At 40.3% G+C, this 17,463-nt stretch overlaps 1 protein-coding gene across 3 annotated transcripts; it reads right to left on the reverse strand.

The window, feature by feature from the left end:
* Window positions 1-1,782: 1,782 nt before the first annotated feature.
* Window positions 1,783-10,455, reverse strand: CCER1 (coiled-coil glutamate rich protein 1). 3 transcript variants are annotated; one of them, XR_011534858.1, is made up of 4 exons: window positions 8,729-10,402; window positions 7,980-8,120; window positions 6,456-6,572; window positions 1,783-3,504 (listed from the first exon to the last, which is right to left on the reverse strand). XR_011534858.1 is itself a non-coding variant. In XM_008525700.2 (1 exon), exon 1 carries the CDS (start codon window positions 9,905-9,907, stop codon window positions 8,708-8,710), a length of 1,200 nt encoding a protein of 399 aa, XP_008523922.1. In that variant the 5' UTR covers window positions 9,908-10,455; the 3' UTR covers window positions 8,556-8,707. The 3 variants fall into 3 exon arrangements, 1 of the variants encoding a protein (XP_008523922.1); XR_011534857.1 differs by lacking the exon at window positions 6,456-6,572 and having other exon boundaries at window positions 2,715-3,504; XM_008525700.2 differs by lacking the exons at window positions 1,783-3,504; window positions 6,456-6,572; window positions 7,980-8,120 and having other exon boundaries at window positions 8,556-10,455.
* Between the last annotated feature and the right edge of the window lie 7,008 nt (window positions 10,456-17,463).

Below are 17,463 nucleotides of genomic sequence, written 5' to 3' on the forward strand. Positions count from 1 at the left end.
CCGTATTACAATATGCAGTACGACTGCGGAAGTTTGACTTTGGATATTGATTCAGAATTATGTCTTTGAATAATCTGAATGCAATTTAAAATTTCATCGCACTCCCCTCCATTTCACAGAGCAGAGTTAATGATATCAGGAAGCAGACTGTGCGGCTTCCAACATCTGTCACCCATCAGTTGTGCAACTTTGAGTGAGTTCATCAATAGCATCAGCTTTCTCATTGGTAAGCTAAGTACATGTGCTTCACCCAGGCCCTGACACACAGTAAGGGCTCAGCAAACGTTAGTTTAAATATGGAATAAAATAGGTGTCGGCCTTTTAAATTTCTAAACTAGGTATTCTAAATGGTAGCATTATAATACATTTAAAATGTATTTTCCGGTGTGCTTGAAGAGGAGCATCGTTGCTGGGAGCGTTACCAAGGTGGTTTATACTCAAGATTCTGTCGTCCAGCAAGTTGGAGCTGAGAGCTTTCCTGTTACATCAAAGGATTTTGTGTTCAGTGCCTGCGAGGACCTGCCCGTCCACGAGGACCTGTCTACTGCATAACAGAGAGTTCAGGGGGCAGAGATGTGGTGCCTGCCCCTCTAACAGCTCCTTCCTTGCTCCTTCGTTTATGCTTTCCTTGTGAAAGTGGTTTTAGTACAAATGTCATGAATAAGTCACTGCACTTCCTTGTTAGAACTACCTAATAATCAGAGTTTATTTCATAGATGTAGTTTCATTTTATTGTTTCATAATATTAAAAATGTTTATTGAGGGTCTTCTTGTATGCAAGGCTCTGCACAGGAAATAGAAAATCAGTTCCTTGCCCAATAGGATTTTCTAGGTAGAAGAAAACTGCAGACAACAAACTATGATTTCAAAGAGTAAAGGAATTAGGGATGGAGTGTGAAGGAAGCACAAGGCAGGAGTATCTCCTCCTTCCAGAGGCGCTCGGAGCAATGGACAAAGGCGTTACTAAGAAAGCTGTAAATGTGGAAAATGCCTCTCAGGCCAAGGCAGAGCCCATCCTTATCACTGATTCATGCTCCTAGTAGAAGTGGTGAAGCGGCTGGGGTGAGCTGGAAATGGCGCAGTAATAAAAATATAAATTATCCTCTGGATGCAAGACCAACAAATAAGCAGGTCAGTCTCTTTTCTTAACAAGTTGTGCTCTAATTAGTGGCTGTGATCATTAATAAATTAAATTATGCTCAAGTCCCAGGAGGTGATTGATTATCACAACTCCTGCATTTAAAACTAGGACAACAGACATATATTCCCATTTTATTTCTCAGGAATAAAGTATTAAGTATTATTTAGTTTAGTAATTTGGATTTAAAATTTAAGCATATAAATATAAATTTCAAATTTGTTAATCATCTTCTCTGCTGTTGATATTAAAAGCAAAACAAATATACTGTCAGTGAAGATTGCTAATGTTAATTAGTGGTGTTAATATCAAAAGGAATTCAAAATAGATTTATTGTAGTAGTGTAGTCCCCCCATATCCGTGGTGTTGCTTTCTGAAGTTTCAATTACCCACAGTCAACTGCACTCTGAAAATATTCAATGAAAAATTCCAGAAATAAACAATTCACAAGTTTTAAATTGCGTGCTGTTCTGAGTAGCATCATGAACTCTCTGCCATCCTACTGTCTTACCAGGGAGGTGACTCAGCCTTTGTCCAGTGGATCCACGCTGTATATGCCCACATCATCTCAAGAAGAAGGGTAAGTACAGTACAATAAGATATTTTGAGAGAGAAAGACCACATTCACACAACTTTTATTAGAGTTTATTGTTATAATGGTTCTATTTTATTATTAGTTGTTGTTAACCCCTTACTGTGCCTAATTTATAAATTAAACTTCCTCATAGGTATTTATGTATAGGAAAAAACACAATATATGTAGGGTTTGGTACTGTCCGCAGTTTCAGGCATCCACTGGGGGTCTTGGAACGTATCCCTGCAGATAAGTGGGGACCACTGTAATGCCTTTAGATAAACCAGTATTAACAGTATAAAGTTATTATAACTGTACCAAAAATCCATGGACATCTAAGGACTCTTGTGGGTCTATGTTTTCCCTCTTTCCTTTATAAACTTTGATGGTTTAGGTTTATGGCTTAGTCTCATAGATCAAAAAGATACTGATTATTAAAAACCAAGGCATATGGCCAGACATTCAAATAAACGATAACTATCTTAATATGATTCCTTGTGCCAACACCTTTACAATACTCCTTTTATATATATTAATGTATTGTGTCCCCAAAAATGCGTCTGTAAATACAATAGAAGAGTATGATCACTAGTTCACATTTAAATGTTTTACTTTTGCCACTAGGTGGCACTTACATATTAATAGTTGCAGAGCATACGCTTTGCATAAGAAGGCAAAATAGAGAGTGAAAGAGAGAAAAAAAAGTTAGTTTTATTAACTTTGTTTTGTATTTAAATATTTGTGCTAGTATATACTTTGAGGTCATGGGTTTATTGCAAGAAATAGTGTGGAATTCATAAAACTTTTTTTAAGAAAAAGGAAAACGAAATTATGGAGTTTTTTAAGAAAAAATGAAAGATGGACATTGACTTTGAAAAATCGACTGGGAGGGAGGAATGTAGATCCACTTATTCTGGACCTCAGCTTGTCATTTTATATTGTAATCTCTTAGCTCAAAGGAATGCTACGATCAACAGAAAATAACACAAATATACAAGTATAAAAAGCAGCATTAAAACTTTGCATTTGGTAGTGCTATGTAATGGCCAATGTTATATGAAATGTCTAATCTAATAGTGATTTTCGTGAGAACCAAGTTTCATATTAAAAATCTAAATATATTCATAGGAGTGAATGCTCAAATATTTCATGATAACAGAAGTATCAATCATTATAAAAAGTTCAAATGCCATATGAAAACATCAGAAGATGCAATGTTAATAGTTGTTTTTTTAGGTGTAGTGTAAGACAGAACCTTCAGTAATGTGGGAGTATTATGAATGATATCCAGTTATCTTACACAGCTATAAAATTACCTACAAATTCTTATGAAAATATTTTTCTGAAGTAAAATTTTTACTCTAATTGTAGGTGAGAAGTAACACAACAACTTCTTAGACTAAATTATTCCACTCAGCTTTTTTTTCCACCAAATATGTGTATATTTGTACTCACATACATAAAAATATAAATCAACAATTTGTTCAACAGTCATCACATGACATATAAATTATTAAACAACTACTGAAGAATTGTCATTGAGACGGGGTATCAGTATCTTTTCTTTAGGTGCCACTATCATCAACCCCACACTGAATAGACTATAATTGTTTCTATCCTCCTTGGAACTCAGATGAAGCTTATTAAAGGAAATTTTCTTCCTAGACAAGTTGTTTTAAATAAGACAACAGGAAGACATGTTCTGATAATACGGTGGACCTACAAGTTTGAACTCAAAATAGAAGACTTGGGTTCCAGAACAATTTACTTCTTTGAATTCCAGGTCCTTCATCTGTAAAATGAAAGCAAAGCATTATTTCAGTGTAGTTATACATTTAAATGTGATAATATATGTTAAGAATCTTGCATAGGCTCAAATATTCTTTGAAATCTTAGATCTCTGTTCTGAAGAGCTTAAGCGTTCTACAAAGGTGGCTTACAGCAGGTGTTTAATATTTATTGGAATTTTCACTATCTTATGTGTAGCCTAAGACAGAACCTTCTTCTTTAAGCATCATGATGTATACATTTTGATTTTGAGAAGGTGCATTGCCGGTGTGGGAAAGAGCAATCTTGACTTGAGTGGGTGATGCTTAGCACCAGTCATTAGGGTATTAATGTTAGCCATAAGAAGAAAAGAAACATCATTGACCTGGTGTGGGGGAGGAGATAAAGGAAAGAAAGTGTTCTTTGGGAATGAGTCCAGCTCTAGAGATTTAATTGGTTTCTATAGTTGAGATATAATTGGTTTCCTGCACAACTATACGTGCTGCTCAAAGTAGTGTATCTGATTGCAGTTATCCAAGAGAAAACAAGATGGTTAATGTATCATTTTGTTAATTATCTCGTGAGATTTTACATTTATAGTTGCTCTAATTACTAACAAGTGATTTTCAGACACCACATAATAGTATATCCATGGTCTCATCTGTGTACTTATTGAATACTTATTACTATAATTAGTAGGTATTGAACAGGTTTTGAGTTCTTGGCAAGTATTGACCCATTTAATCTTCATAATTTTATTTAATCCCACGAGGTAGATACTACAGATGAGGAAAATGAGAAGCCAAAATTTCAGTTACATACCTAAGGTCACACAAGCAGTAAATACAGTCATGCACTGTTTAACGACAGGGATATGTTCTGAGAAATGTATCGTTAGGCGATTTCGTCGTTGTGTGAACATCATAGAGTGTACTTACACAAACCTAGATGGTATAGCCTACTACACACCTAGGTTACACAGTACTAATTATATGGGACCACAGGTTGTATGTGGGGCCCGTTGTTGACCAAGATGTCGTTATGTGACTCGTGACTGTAATAGAAGTTTGAACCCACAAACCACAATCCTAATCATTAAATTCCCATGAGGGCTCTGTAGTGGATGTAATCCCTAAACCACAGTCTCCTGGTCATTAACGTGTATACATATCACTTAAAGGTCTTGTTCTAACTCTGTTGGTCTAGGTGGAGCCTGGGCATCGGTATTTCTAACAAGCTCTCAGGTGGTGCCAATACTGCTGGTCCAGGCACCACACTTTCATTATCAAGGCACCAAACTACTGAACTTGAACACTATTTTACCAGAAGCCAAAACTGAATTTCCAGGACAAGTTGGTTCATGCTTAGTTCAGTGGTAACAACTAAAATCTCTGGAGATCTCAGTCCAACAGAATCGCAATGAGATGACATTTCCTGAACCTTGTTAATGAATCTGGACTGATCCAATGTCCAGAAATTGAGATGATGATTTTTGACTGTTAAATGTAGTTTAGTGGTAATGATTAATAGTGATTGAGAGTCTATAATGCAATTCTGAAGTATTGGGTTATTGGTCTTCATATTTGACCCAAGTGGTAATGGAGAATGACATGTGTGTTTGAGGAAGCAGAGACTCAAGGCAAATGGCTACCAGCCCAGGTCTCTTAGGCAGCAGTGACAACACACAGATGCACAAACTCCTGTCTTCCCTCAGTTGACCTTGATGTCAGGCTAAGTTCCTTTAACTGGCTAAAAGTAAAGAGTTGCAGAACACTGCTGGTACTGGAACAGCTAAGACACAGCCACATGCTGATTTTGCTTTAAATACACAGATAATCAAGGCCAAAGTGATTCGGAAGCATTAATATTAAGAGTAATTTTCAATTGTGATTACATTAATTTGAATCTATCTAAATACAAACAACATAACTGCATATATCATTGTTTTATGCTGCTAAGATCAAAATTAAACTAATGAAGCTATTTTCTTATTCTCTGCACTCCCTCGCCTCAAGACTGCCTATGGGGTGATACTTGTATCATTCTCTTCCCAGATTCTGTAGGTGTGGTGTGGCTGGCAGGAGACTGGTTATTTCACCTCGCGTTTATTTTAATGGAACTAAATACTTTGGAATTAGTGTCTTCTTCATATGCAGATGTTATACAATTTTATGAAGCCATACTCAGAATTCAGAGTCGATCTCTAAATGTCAGGTGTATTTACTATTCTTAGAGGTCTAATATTTTCACAGAAAAAAAATCCCTTTAAGTTACTGTGAAGACAAAGTAATAAAGACAAGTCAAAAAGTGCTGCCAGTCACCAGGAAAGGAAAATACCAGAATCTCTACATGCAAAAACACCTAAGAATAGACAGCAAAGATTCTTATCAAGCCTAAGCCTTCAAATCTTATGATTTATCATGTTATATTTCTGACAATTGTCAAAGGAAATAACTCCATTTGTGAAAGAAATGGCTAAGTGGCACCCCCTTATCATTGTGTTCACTCATTAAGTTTGAAATGACTTAAAGAATAATAATGAGCTTATTTTGGAAAATTGTGTTTTCTTCAAGTGTACATTTACCTCTAAAACTAAAGACTGTTCATTCTGAGCCATACTAACACTGATACCACCGAACCATCATCGCGTTGTACTGAATGACTCTGCGGACACTCTCCATGGAAGCCGAGCAATAATCCTCAGGACCCCATGGTTACACAAGAGTGGGTGGGGAGGTCTCTGAAAAGTGTAATAGGTGCACTGGGATGACCAATCCCCCCACCCCCCAACATGATTTACCCATTCTATATCAGCCTTCAGGATTAATAAAGGGACCATCACAAGATCTGGCTAACAAAAAAATAAGTTCATATACAGAATGACTAATTGTTTTCCCCTTCCATTAATTTTTGCTGGTATCTATTCAGAAGATATGAATAGCAAACAAATGAACAGATAATATGGCTTCTTCCTACCTATCTCACTTCTTACTGGCAGCTCCTTCAGGACACTCTGGTTCTTCCACCCTCAGTTCCTCAAAGGCACCAAGCTCCTTCCAGTTCTCAGCATTTAGACTCACAGCTCCCTCTGCCCTGAGGAAACATCCCCAACTTCACTCTTGGGTTCCCTTGTGACATATACATTCATAGTGGTGCATTTCCTGCAGAATACTTGCAGTGACTAATCTGTCTAACTCATCACTTAATGTCTGTCTTTTCTACTAAACTATAAGCAATACAAATGAATACGGATTTTCCTACTTTACCATTGTATCCTCATCTCTGTTCACAGTGCTTGGCGCCTGGTAGTTCAGTAAATATTTGTTGAATAATAATTCATGAGTCCTGAGGCCTTGCTTGTGTTTACATCCCTCACAATGACTAATGGATAATGCCTTGTGCATATGGAGGCAATTAACGTGTTCAATTTTGTAATGTAAAAGTAGAATCTTTTGTAAGGATAAATTGAGAATTGTCCAGATGTGATTGTGAAGAAATTCAATCCTAAATGAAAGGGTTTCTTTAAAGAGAACATAGTTAAGACTTAGTCATTATTTGAGCGTCTTGGGTAAAGTATTTTTGGGCTACTACTTGCAAGAATTTATTGACCCACATCAGGAGCACGATTCTTGGCTTCCCCCTACATATATACATTAGAAACACATATGGGTGGCCAATTTTAAACTATTTTTATAGGTCACTCAGAATTGCATCTTGCAGAAAATAACTTCTTAGAGTACAATGAAATGTTTGCTTGTTCACTGCTGTAGTTTGGAGTGTTTAGTGCCACCTTAAAATTCCTACAGTTTTCAGTGTTTCTTCGTTTCATCCTGTTGGCCACTGAAGTGTTGCTGAATAGATTTTTCTGATATTTAAATAATAAGAAGTGAAACTAAGGTACTTTCATTTAACACTTTAAGCATTGTATTTTTTATTGTTTTAACAGCTAAGCTTATCACCCTGAAAGCTGCAATACGCCGGGATATATGAATAAAAATCAATATCCAGGCCTTCTCGTCACCAAATAAATACTAAATTATGGTTTAAACTATACTCAGAAGTACAGTTTGTCAAAAGATGTAATTTTTTAGAAGGCAGCTTCAAATTCTTCATCTAGGGATATTCTGGACATATGCTATCGATGGAACCTTTTAGTAAATTATGAGAATTAAGTGCCCAGGAGGAAATGTATTACTACTTCCTAAAAATGTTTGAATAAAAGCTATTCTTTTCAGTGCTGTATTCTCCATAGGTAACTGTTTAGACATTAGAAACTAGCTCACACAGGCTTGCACTTACCCATCTTTATTTTACTCTCCTTTATAAGAAAGACAAAGTGGAAAAGAAATAAAATAAGACATTCCGCTCCCAAAAGGCCAATAATCTTTAAAAAAATCCATCTGCAAAATCTATTTTTATGGTTCCTGTAAACTTATGACAGGGAGTATCTGCAAGAACAAGGCTTCAAAATCTAAGCTATGTTCCAGGGTTTGCAGTTACCTTGGATTTTAACTAGATGTACAAGTTGACTTCTGACCATGGGAATCCTCTCCACGCATGGATTTATGGATTGCTGAGGCCATGGCAGATAACCAGTTCCACAGAAGCAACTCCATGTTCTTCTGAGGAAGATCCATAGCACTGTGGAACAAGGAATATAAATGAGTGAGGCCAGAAGAGACTGCAAATCGGGCTACCAAAATACAACCCTCAAAAATGAACTCTTAAGGTGGAAAACTACTTGAAAAAAAAAAAAATAGACCTTTTAAAATAGTTTCGGTTATCCTATTAAGAGCACTGATAGACATTCAATAACCACACCACGTGCTTATTGAGCGTGTAATAGCCAAATTATCTGCTTATTCCAAGCTCATAAAGTAGACAAGTTGAATACATTTGCTACAAAAACATTTTTTCAGCACTGCCAAATTAAAAAGAAAAAAATCTCATGGGTAAGAGGGGAAAACACCCCTATCTATTCAAACTGTAGTAATAAAATATTTGGCCTTTAATCATCTCCAATTAAATTATATTTGAAAGCTCCCTCTCCCCCACCCATAATCAGACACAAACACATCAATTTTTAAACATTTTTATAATGGCCAAAGAAGGGGTTTACATAGATACGTTTATTAATGGAACTCGCTTTTAGACTTGTTTTTAATAGGCTGCTAATCCGTTTTAGCCTCAAATCAGTTCCATCCCATTCCTCAGTCCCTTCCTGATGTCTAACAGTTAAAGTCCTGTACCATGAGGAGAGCTTCCTGGGGCACTTCAGGAATTATCTGTTTCGGGCTTAAATAAGGACAGTCTATAAAGTTCTCTCTCTCTTCTTCAGCTCCCACTAGGATTGATAAAGGCATTTTCAGAGGCAAATGATTCTCTTCTTCTCTCTGCTCAACCTCCTCCAGCCTCTCCTCTTCCTCCTCCTCCTCCTCCTCTTCCTTTTCCTCCTCCTCTTCTGCTTCCTCCTCCTCCTCCACAGAGTCAGCCTCTTCAACTTCTTCTTCATCCTCAGCCTCCTCGGCCTCCTCTTCCTTCTCCTCACAATCCTCCTCGTCACACTCCTCCCCCTCTTCCTCATTTTTCTCCTCTTCTTGCTCCAACAGCTGTGGGGTGGGAGACTGTTTTTCCTCGTTGGGGTCAGGAGTGAAGACTAGAAGGGGATTCTGCAGAAAGCTGGACAAAGTATCCTGCAGCCCCGCGTCTTCCTCATCGCCGTGGGGGACTGCGTCGTTTCCCGGGGAGGCCGCGGGGTAGGCCGGGCTGCCCGCCCGGGCCTGCTGCGCCCGCAGCGCCTCCTGCTGGCGCTCCAGCTTCTCCTGCTGCCGCATGTCCTCGTAGATCTGGTTCATGATGAACTGGGTGGTGTTCCGCGGCGCCCGCATGCCGGGCGCCCGCCACCGGTACAGGTTCACCGGCCGCAGCAGGGTGTTCAGCTCCCCGGGCTGGCCCTTGGGCGAGGCCCTGCGAGGGGGGCGACGCAGGCCCCGGCCCCGGCGGCCCCAGCGCTTCTTCCTGCCAGGGGGCCTCACCCAGCCCGGGCTCCAGGGCCCGGGCCAGCAGGAGCAGCAGCAAAAGCAGAGTGGGTGCAGGCCGTACACCCGGATCACTTGCACCCGGCAGGGGGGCTTCCGGAATCCCGTCGGAGGGAGGCACCAGGGCCCTCCCCAGAGGCCCCAGTTAGAGTACACAGCCCAATAAGGCCGTGGGGGTGGCTGAAACCAAGGGCCCGGCCGGTGCTGTTGCTTCGGCTGTTTCCTCGGGGGCTCATATTCGGCCTTGGGGCCGTAGCGGTGGCGTCGCTTGTAAATCGGAGCACCTCTGCGCCTTCGGTGGCAGGAAGACCAGGTGCGTAACGGCGTCGAGGATGCCCAGCCACCGCCCGCGTTCAGACGATCCTCCCTCTCGTTGAGGGTCTGGGTCATGGTTCAGGGAGCTCCGACAGGTCTAAATGGAAGCGTCCCTGAAGCTGTTGTCAAGTGTGGCCAGATCCGACGGTGTGAAGAGGCTGGTCGCTGCACGGCGCCACGTGCCGGCGCTGGGGTCACGCCTCTCTCTCCAGGAGGACCTCGCTCATTCGCTCTTCCGTCGGAATCTCTCGTCCTTCGCACTCGGGTTGTCTCGCCCGCCCAGGTGGGTTGGGTGGGACTGGGGCTGGGTAAGGATGGTGGGGGAGGAAGGCGTTGGTGGGCGACGCGCAGTGAGACCTGCTCCCGGAGCCCGCACACACCCGCCGCAGCGGAGGCCACTACGCACGGGGAGGCCGAGGCGGCGCGTTACCCTGCGGCTCCCTCTCAACCCAGGTGCTTCACCGTCGCCGTCCTGGCCGGACTGAGGAGGTGCAAGCAGTGGCAGCCTTTAAATACTGGCCAGAGCGCCAGCGTGCCCCGCCCCCCCCCCCCGCGTCCTTGGTTGCCCAGGGCGACAGCCAATGGGGGTTGAGGTCGTTCGCCGTGGGCGGGGACATGGGGTTCCTGCCGGAACCGGGGACCCTCGTGAACGTTTGTAGGGGGCTTGTGACGCAATTCTTGAGCGAGGCAAAGGGCCCTGAGGCCTGGTTTGTGCTGGCCGGCAAAGGAACTGCTAGAGACAGTGTCTTTGAACTGTTTGGACCACCTTGAGACATGGGGATACAGAAGATGGCCCTTAAGCAGAACCCCGGGGGGTGAGGGGGGTGTGAGAACTTCACACCTGTAGGGGACAGAAGGGGTTAAAGAGGAAGATCCTCTAGTCAGAAAACTGGGCCCCACTCCTTACCTTGTGGCCCATGCCTAGTCTTCTAACTCCCGGGAGCTGTTGATCATCATACATGAAAACAAGACTGCACACCTTTATTGCGTGTGCCTACTGCGCCACGTGGGCTCCTGGCACTCAGTCCTCACACCTACCCTGTGAGGTAGGCGTTGTTAGCAGGTCTCGCAGATTAGGCACCTGGGAGGTTAATTTACCCAAGGTTGTAGGGCTAAGGAACTTCAGGGCTAGTATTTAAGACTAGGCTGTTTGACCCTAGAGCCCAGATTCTTAATGGCGTTCTATCCCATACTGCCCGTTTACCTGAAATAGGACTCTTGTGATGAGGGAATGAAATCAGTATGAGAAAGCACTTTGCTGATTGTAATATACCATGCAAATATCTGTTGATAAAGCGAACGTTACCAGGATGTGTACCATGGACTTTTGAGAATAGAAATATGCCAGTTATGTCTTTCCTTTTGTCCCTTTATTGACCAGATAGCATGTACTTTGCGAGCTTTTGTACTATTATGGTTATGAATACAGGTTTTGATTTAAGTAGACATGAACCTACTGTGATATATGATGGATACATGTCATTATACATTTATCAAAATCCATGGAATGTACAACATCAAGAGTGAACCCTAATGTGAACTATGGACTTTGGGTGACAATGATGTGTTAATGTAGGTTCATCAATTGTAACAAATGTGCCACTCTGGTGGGGGATGTTTATAATGAGGTAGGCTATGCATGTGTGGGGACAGGAAGTATGTGGGAAATCTCTGTGCCTTCTGTTCACTTTTGCTGTGAACCTAAAACTGCTTTAAAAAATAGTCTGTTAAAAAAAGCCACATATGCTTCAGCTTCAACTCACCAATTGTTAACTTCTGTAAGCCTCTGCCCCTTTACCCATACCATGAGCTTAGTCATAGTACCTGTTCCATAGGATCATACTAAGGGTTAAATAAGGTACTGCATTAAAGTACTTAGTGCAGGTACACCTTGAGCGCTCAGTAACTGTTAACTATTATCATTTTCATATTTAAATACTTTAGGACTTTTAAAGAAGTTTATACAGTATATGTAAAGATAATTAACCCCGTGCCTGATGCAAAAATAGGCATCCCACCCTTGTGTCCATTTCTTGTCCCACTTTTTAGAAACATCAGGGAAGTACTATGAGGCTTGATCCTAAAGAAATTGTCCCAGAGTATATCCCCCTATTACCTTCCTGTGGTGAGAGGAATTGTGCAAAACGGAACACTGCCCACTGGGAACCCCAGTCTATGCACGCCTTCATAACTGACAGAGGAGGAAAATGTGGGAAAGCCCTGAAGCTTGCAAAGGTCATTTGTGCATTCCTGGTTGAAAATTGAGAACAGTATGGAGGGTTCTTGGATCAGGACTCCAGCCATGGCCATGGGACCTGTAGACACCATGGGCTTCATTCAATTTCATTTGTTCTGTGGTTTGCTGAAGACAAGCCGACTTGACTTCAAGTGCAGAATGCTGCCATGTTCGCCTCTGGTGTCCCTTTCTGGCTGTAGATTCACACATTTGGCAGTTACTCTTCCCCTGCTCTGCTTAACTCAAAATGGAATGGTAATAGTCCAGATTTATTTTTCCAAGAACATGTGTAGTATACGATACCAGGTCTTAATTGAGAGCTATAGAAACTGACCATGTTGCTGTAGTGGAACTCCCATCAATTTCTTCTTTGTCTTAAGAAAGATTAACTCATGGATAATTAAGGACATCACCTTTTTGATCAGTTGCTGTGAACTTTAGACAAATAGTACTGGCTTTATGCACTTTTTCCATGGTGAGATATATATCTTTCATATTTGTTCTCCCTACTAAAAAACATTAATGCAGTATTGTCTTGCCCCACTGTTTTTCTTGTTAAGAGAAGCAGCAAATGACCACTTACGATTTTTAATTTTTTCAATAGATTGACATTATAATACAAATTGTTCATGTACTGGTTAGTTACCCGAGAAAATTAGCACCAGAACATGTTAAACACAACCAACAGAAATGCAATTAAGGAATTTTTTAAAGACTTTTTTTAATTGATCCATGTTCTTTAAATACTACCAAATGAAATGTTCTGATTCAACATTAAAATACAAACACCACATTTCATTATATTGTCTTAGTTTTCTATTGCTGCATACAAATTCCCACAAACTTACTTAAAACAATATACATTTATCTAAGTTTCCAAGTGTCGAGGGTCCAGGAACAGCTTGCTTACGTCCTCTGCTGAGGGTCTGACCAGGCTGTGGTCAAGGCATCTGGCTGTTTAGATTCTCATCCTGGGGCTTGATTTGGGAAAGTCTGCTCCCAAGATTATTCATGCTATTGGCAGAATTTGTTTCCTTGTGGCTGTATAACTGAGGGTTCTGCCTTTTAGCTATCTGCTGGCTGGAGGATGCCTTCAGGTTTAGAGGCCACCCACAGGTCCTAGGGGAGAACAGCAGTTCCTGGAGACAGCCCATGGATCCTTGCTGTGGGCTCCTCAACATGACTGCTCTCCATCAAGCCAGCCAAGAGCATCTCCCTAGTGCTTCCTAGCAGGATGAATACAAGAACATGTGTGTGTGTGTGTGTGTGTGTGATAATTATGGTCTTGACATCCATCACCTTTGCCATAATCTGTTGGTTAGAAGCAAGGCCCAGGTCCTACCAGCACTAGAGGAGAGCAGAGTACACAGAGGCGTGAACACCAAGAGGGGGGAAATCACCCAAGGTCACCCTAGAGTCTGTTTGCCACGTATACCAAGTAAATTTAGTAAAATATGTTCTTCATATTAACTAGTTGCAACATTATTTAGGAGATTTTAATGGAGTGGTTGCATTTCGAAGTTCTGCTAAGTGTCATATGACAGCATAGGTTATGCTATGCTATATGTCATGCAGCGCATTATGCTGTGAAGCTGAAGATGCACTGCAATCTTGGCGTTGGTTTTTGTGCACTTGTGTGACTTGAAAAGAATGAATTCTAACACTTGATGGCAGTAGTAACTCATTCAAAAATTCAGTCTGCAGGACTCTCTATACAAAACAAACTATGAAAAGTCAAATCCTTCTTTTTTATATCTTATCACACATACCACATTTAAACTACTCCCGGTTGCCAATATTAATTACTATTTATTCTACTGCAGTGGAATTGGGTATATGTATTAGATTTCAGCCTTTTTCACTTGGCTTTTAGAAAGCAAACCTCAGCTCATTAAACTGATAGGTAAAATTCTTTGGAGAGAGGTTTGATATGCCTGATATATTTGGTCAGAGAAATGAAGTACAAAAATTACTTTTAGATTGATCCTTGTAACTAGTGCATTGTTATGGGATACAAAAGATACCATAAATAGATTAAATTTTATGCATTCTCAAAGACTTGTCTTTTTCCACCCTGAAGATATTCAGGTACAGTAACTGAAAACCAGGAGGGCAGGCGCCTTCTAGTGGTCAAAGAGGCTAACTACAAGGTATGAAGTCTTTCCAAAAGTTAGACAAAGGGATTCAAAATTACTCTGCTTTCTCTTGATAATTTGGGAAGTTGTGGGGTTAGTTTGCAAATTGGTGAGGCATGTGGTGCATCAGGGAATACCACTGTGGTATTTTCCCATTTGTGAATGACAATTTAAGCAAATTATGAAGAGTTCACTTTCTAATGAGAAAACTACAAAGACAATGTTTCTGCAGATTTCAAAAGAAGTGAGGATGTGGATTTTACACTCGTAATAGTACTATGTGTCGATATTACTCAACATCACCCTTTGAAAGTATTATTAATCCTCTACCAACTCAGGATTTTCAGAAGATTTGTGCAACATATTGTACTCATGTGTTAAAAAGAACACGTGTACTCAGTAACGATCAGTTAGGAATTTTAACATGGAAATGTTTGCTTATAAATAGTTTAAAGTAACTATATTATGGGGCAATGGAATGCAGTATTCTCTCCTTTGGAAAATAACCTGTAGTATTTAGAGAAAAATAAACGTGTCGCAAATGAATAGAGAAAAAATATCAGGCTGTTAATAAAGTACTGTGTTTAATCAGAGGTCAGTTTTGGAATTACAGCTTTAGAGTGAGAATGTGAATCATTTGAAATGGCCATTTAAATAGGATGTGTTTAGAAGGAATAATAAAAGGTTATCATCGCATTTTCAGGGTTATAGTAAGCACTTGGGCCTTCTGGAGTTCATGGTGAATTACATGTACAAAGCAGCCTTGTGAGTAGGCAGTCATAATGCCTATGAGAATGTCAATTGGCCCCATAAAATTTGCATAATAATGCCATTTTCTTCCCAGTATTTTATTTCATTTTTTTGCTCCGGCTACCCCCTCCATGATTTTTTTGTAATAGCGTACTGAGAAGGCTGGGAGGATAGAGAGAATTCTGTGCTGTTTGCGGGGAAATCTGAGATCATCAATAATGATAATGTGGGCAGGGCGTTATAACTTTCATAGTGCCCTTTCCTCCACAAAAAAGCCAACAATTTTAGTTTATGTCTTGTTGCAGTAAAGATTAATATATTTCAGGCTAGATTCTTTATTGTATGTTTATTATTATTATAATCATGTTTGCTGTTTACTGAAAAGAAATGAAAACATTTGCATAGTTCCCTACAGTTATCATGGGCCCCGGGCACTGTGCCTACTGTGCCTAATGAGTAAGTCAGCTCTGCCTGCTAGGGATCTCCCTTAACCCTAGTGGCCCTGAGCAGCTCAATCCATCTTTCTGCTGATCTTCTGGAGGCTGGGTATCTACAAGACTAGTCTGGACCCCAGAAACATTTCTCCAAACATGTCTCAAACTTTCTTGGCCATTTGGAAGTCACTGTACCATACAAAAAGGTAATACTGAGCTTGGCATCTATATTAGTCTGTTCAGGCCGCCATAACAAAATACCATAGCATGGTGGCTTAAACAATAAAATTTTATTTCTCACAGTTCTGCAGGCTGGGGAGTTCAAGATCAAGCTCTCAGCTGATCTGACTTCTCGTTATGTCCTTCATGGCCTTTCTTCAGTGCACACACACACACACACACACAGCGTGAGATCTCTTTCTTCTTATAAGGCCTCTAATCCCATCATGAGGGCTCCACCCTCATAGCCCCATCTAAATCCCAAAGTCCCTATCCCCAAATACCATCACATTGAGGGTTATGGCTTCAACATATGAATTTTGAGGGGACACAAACATTCAGTCCATAACAGCTTCTCGGTCTAGCCTATACACCGTTTTCTTATATCGCAAAACAGGAAAAAGGCGTATTTGTGGTATTAGAGGCAGAACAGTAGAGAGGAATCCAACAAGACATTGGAGTCGGCCCTTAACCCAGGACAAGTAGTTTAAACGCTCTCTCTGATCTCACTTGGAACAGTCATTACTATCCCCAACTCCTGGAATGTTGTGAATTAATTCCTGCAGAAGACCTTTATAGACGTTTGTGTCCCAGAATTGGTTGCTATTATAACAATGTGTGTATATTTATGGACTAACTTTAAAACAGCATTTAGTATGCTTCAAAGTTAAACTCTAGCCTAAAGATGATTTCTGACACTACTGGCTGACATATGCTCTCTCATCGTCTCTCGTTTTTTATCGTCTTCTACTTTATAGCAATGGTGCTCTGAAGTGCTTAAATAAATTTATTTTAAATTTAATTTATGTTAAATAATAAATTAGTTTAAACATCATACAAAGTTGTTGTAATAACTGTGTAGACATTCTGGGAGCTACCAGTTTGTCTACTGTCAGTGCTATTCATTTAACCTCATTCAAATGTACACATGATAAGATCTAGCAGATGGTTTTTCTTTCTTCCATGTTACTTCCCCCTATATTTCCCACAAATGCAAGTAAAAGTAACACTGGAAGATAATTTTGACTAAAAAAAATATCTGTATGTTAAAAATAACTTAGCAATGTGTTAGCAGTGAAAATTTTGCTAAAATTTTGAATTTTGCTAAAGATTGATGCAGTTCTTTTTCTTAACCTATAGCAAATGAATTAAAATCAAATCATCCATTTGGCTGCCTCGTTGGCATAACAGAACTAGAAAGGTCAGTGACACTCTTAGTCTGTGTCTTTGTCGACATGGAGAATAACCATTTCATTTTAGAAATATAATAGTAAAATGGCTTCATTAGTGTTCGTAATGTTTCATTATTATTATCAATGCTGCAACCACTTTTTCTATGTATTTCTAGGAAGACTTAAGGGCAGAGAAAGAAGGTCATAGTCCGTGGTGTGTCACCATTTGCTTAATACTACTAGGATTCAGGGACAGGGGTAGGGAGAATTTTAAAGATTACTCTCCAAGATCTGTGCTCTCTGGTTATTCAAACTCTCATCTTGTTACTGCTGTTAAAAACTTTTGCAGAAGTAATTAAAGTCCCAAAGCAGTGACTTAAAATATGGAGATTATCTAGGTGGGCATGACCCTACCAAATATACACTTTAAAAGCAGGGTTTTCTCTTGATAGCAGCAGAAGAGAAAATCAACAAGATTAGAAGTACAAGTAGGAGTCAACACGCCATTGCTGGCTTTGAAGATGGAAGGGACTGTATGATGAATGTGTGCATCCTCTGGAAGATGAGACAGGCCCTTGGCTAACAGTCAGGAATTGGGGACTTTAGTCCTATAACCACAAGGACCAAAGTCTTCCAACAAACTGAATGAGCTCGGACGTGGATTATTTCCCATATCTTCCAGGAA

This window comes from Equus przewalskii, chromosome 29, assembly GCF_037783145.1.
Source record: "Equus przewalskii isolate Varuska chromosome 29, EquPr2, whole genome shotgun sequence".
Lineage (NCBI taxonomy): Eukaryota > Metazoa > Chordata > Mammalia > Perissodactyla > Equidae > Equus > Equus przewalskii.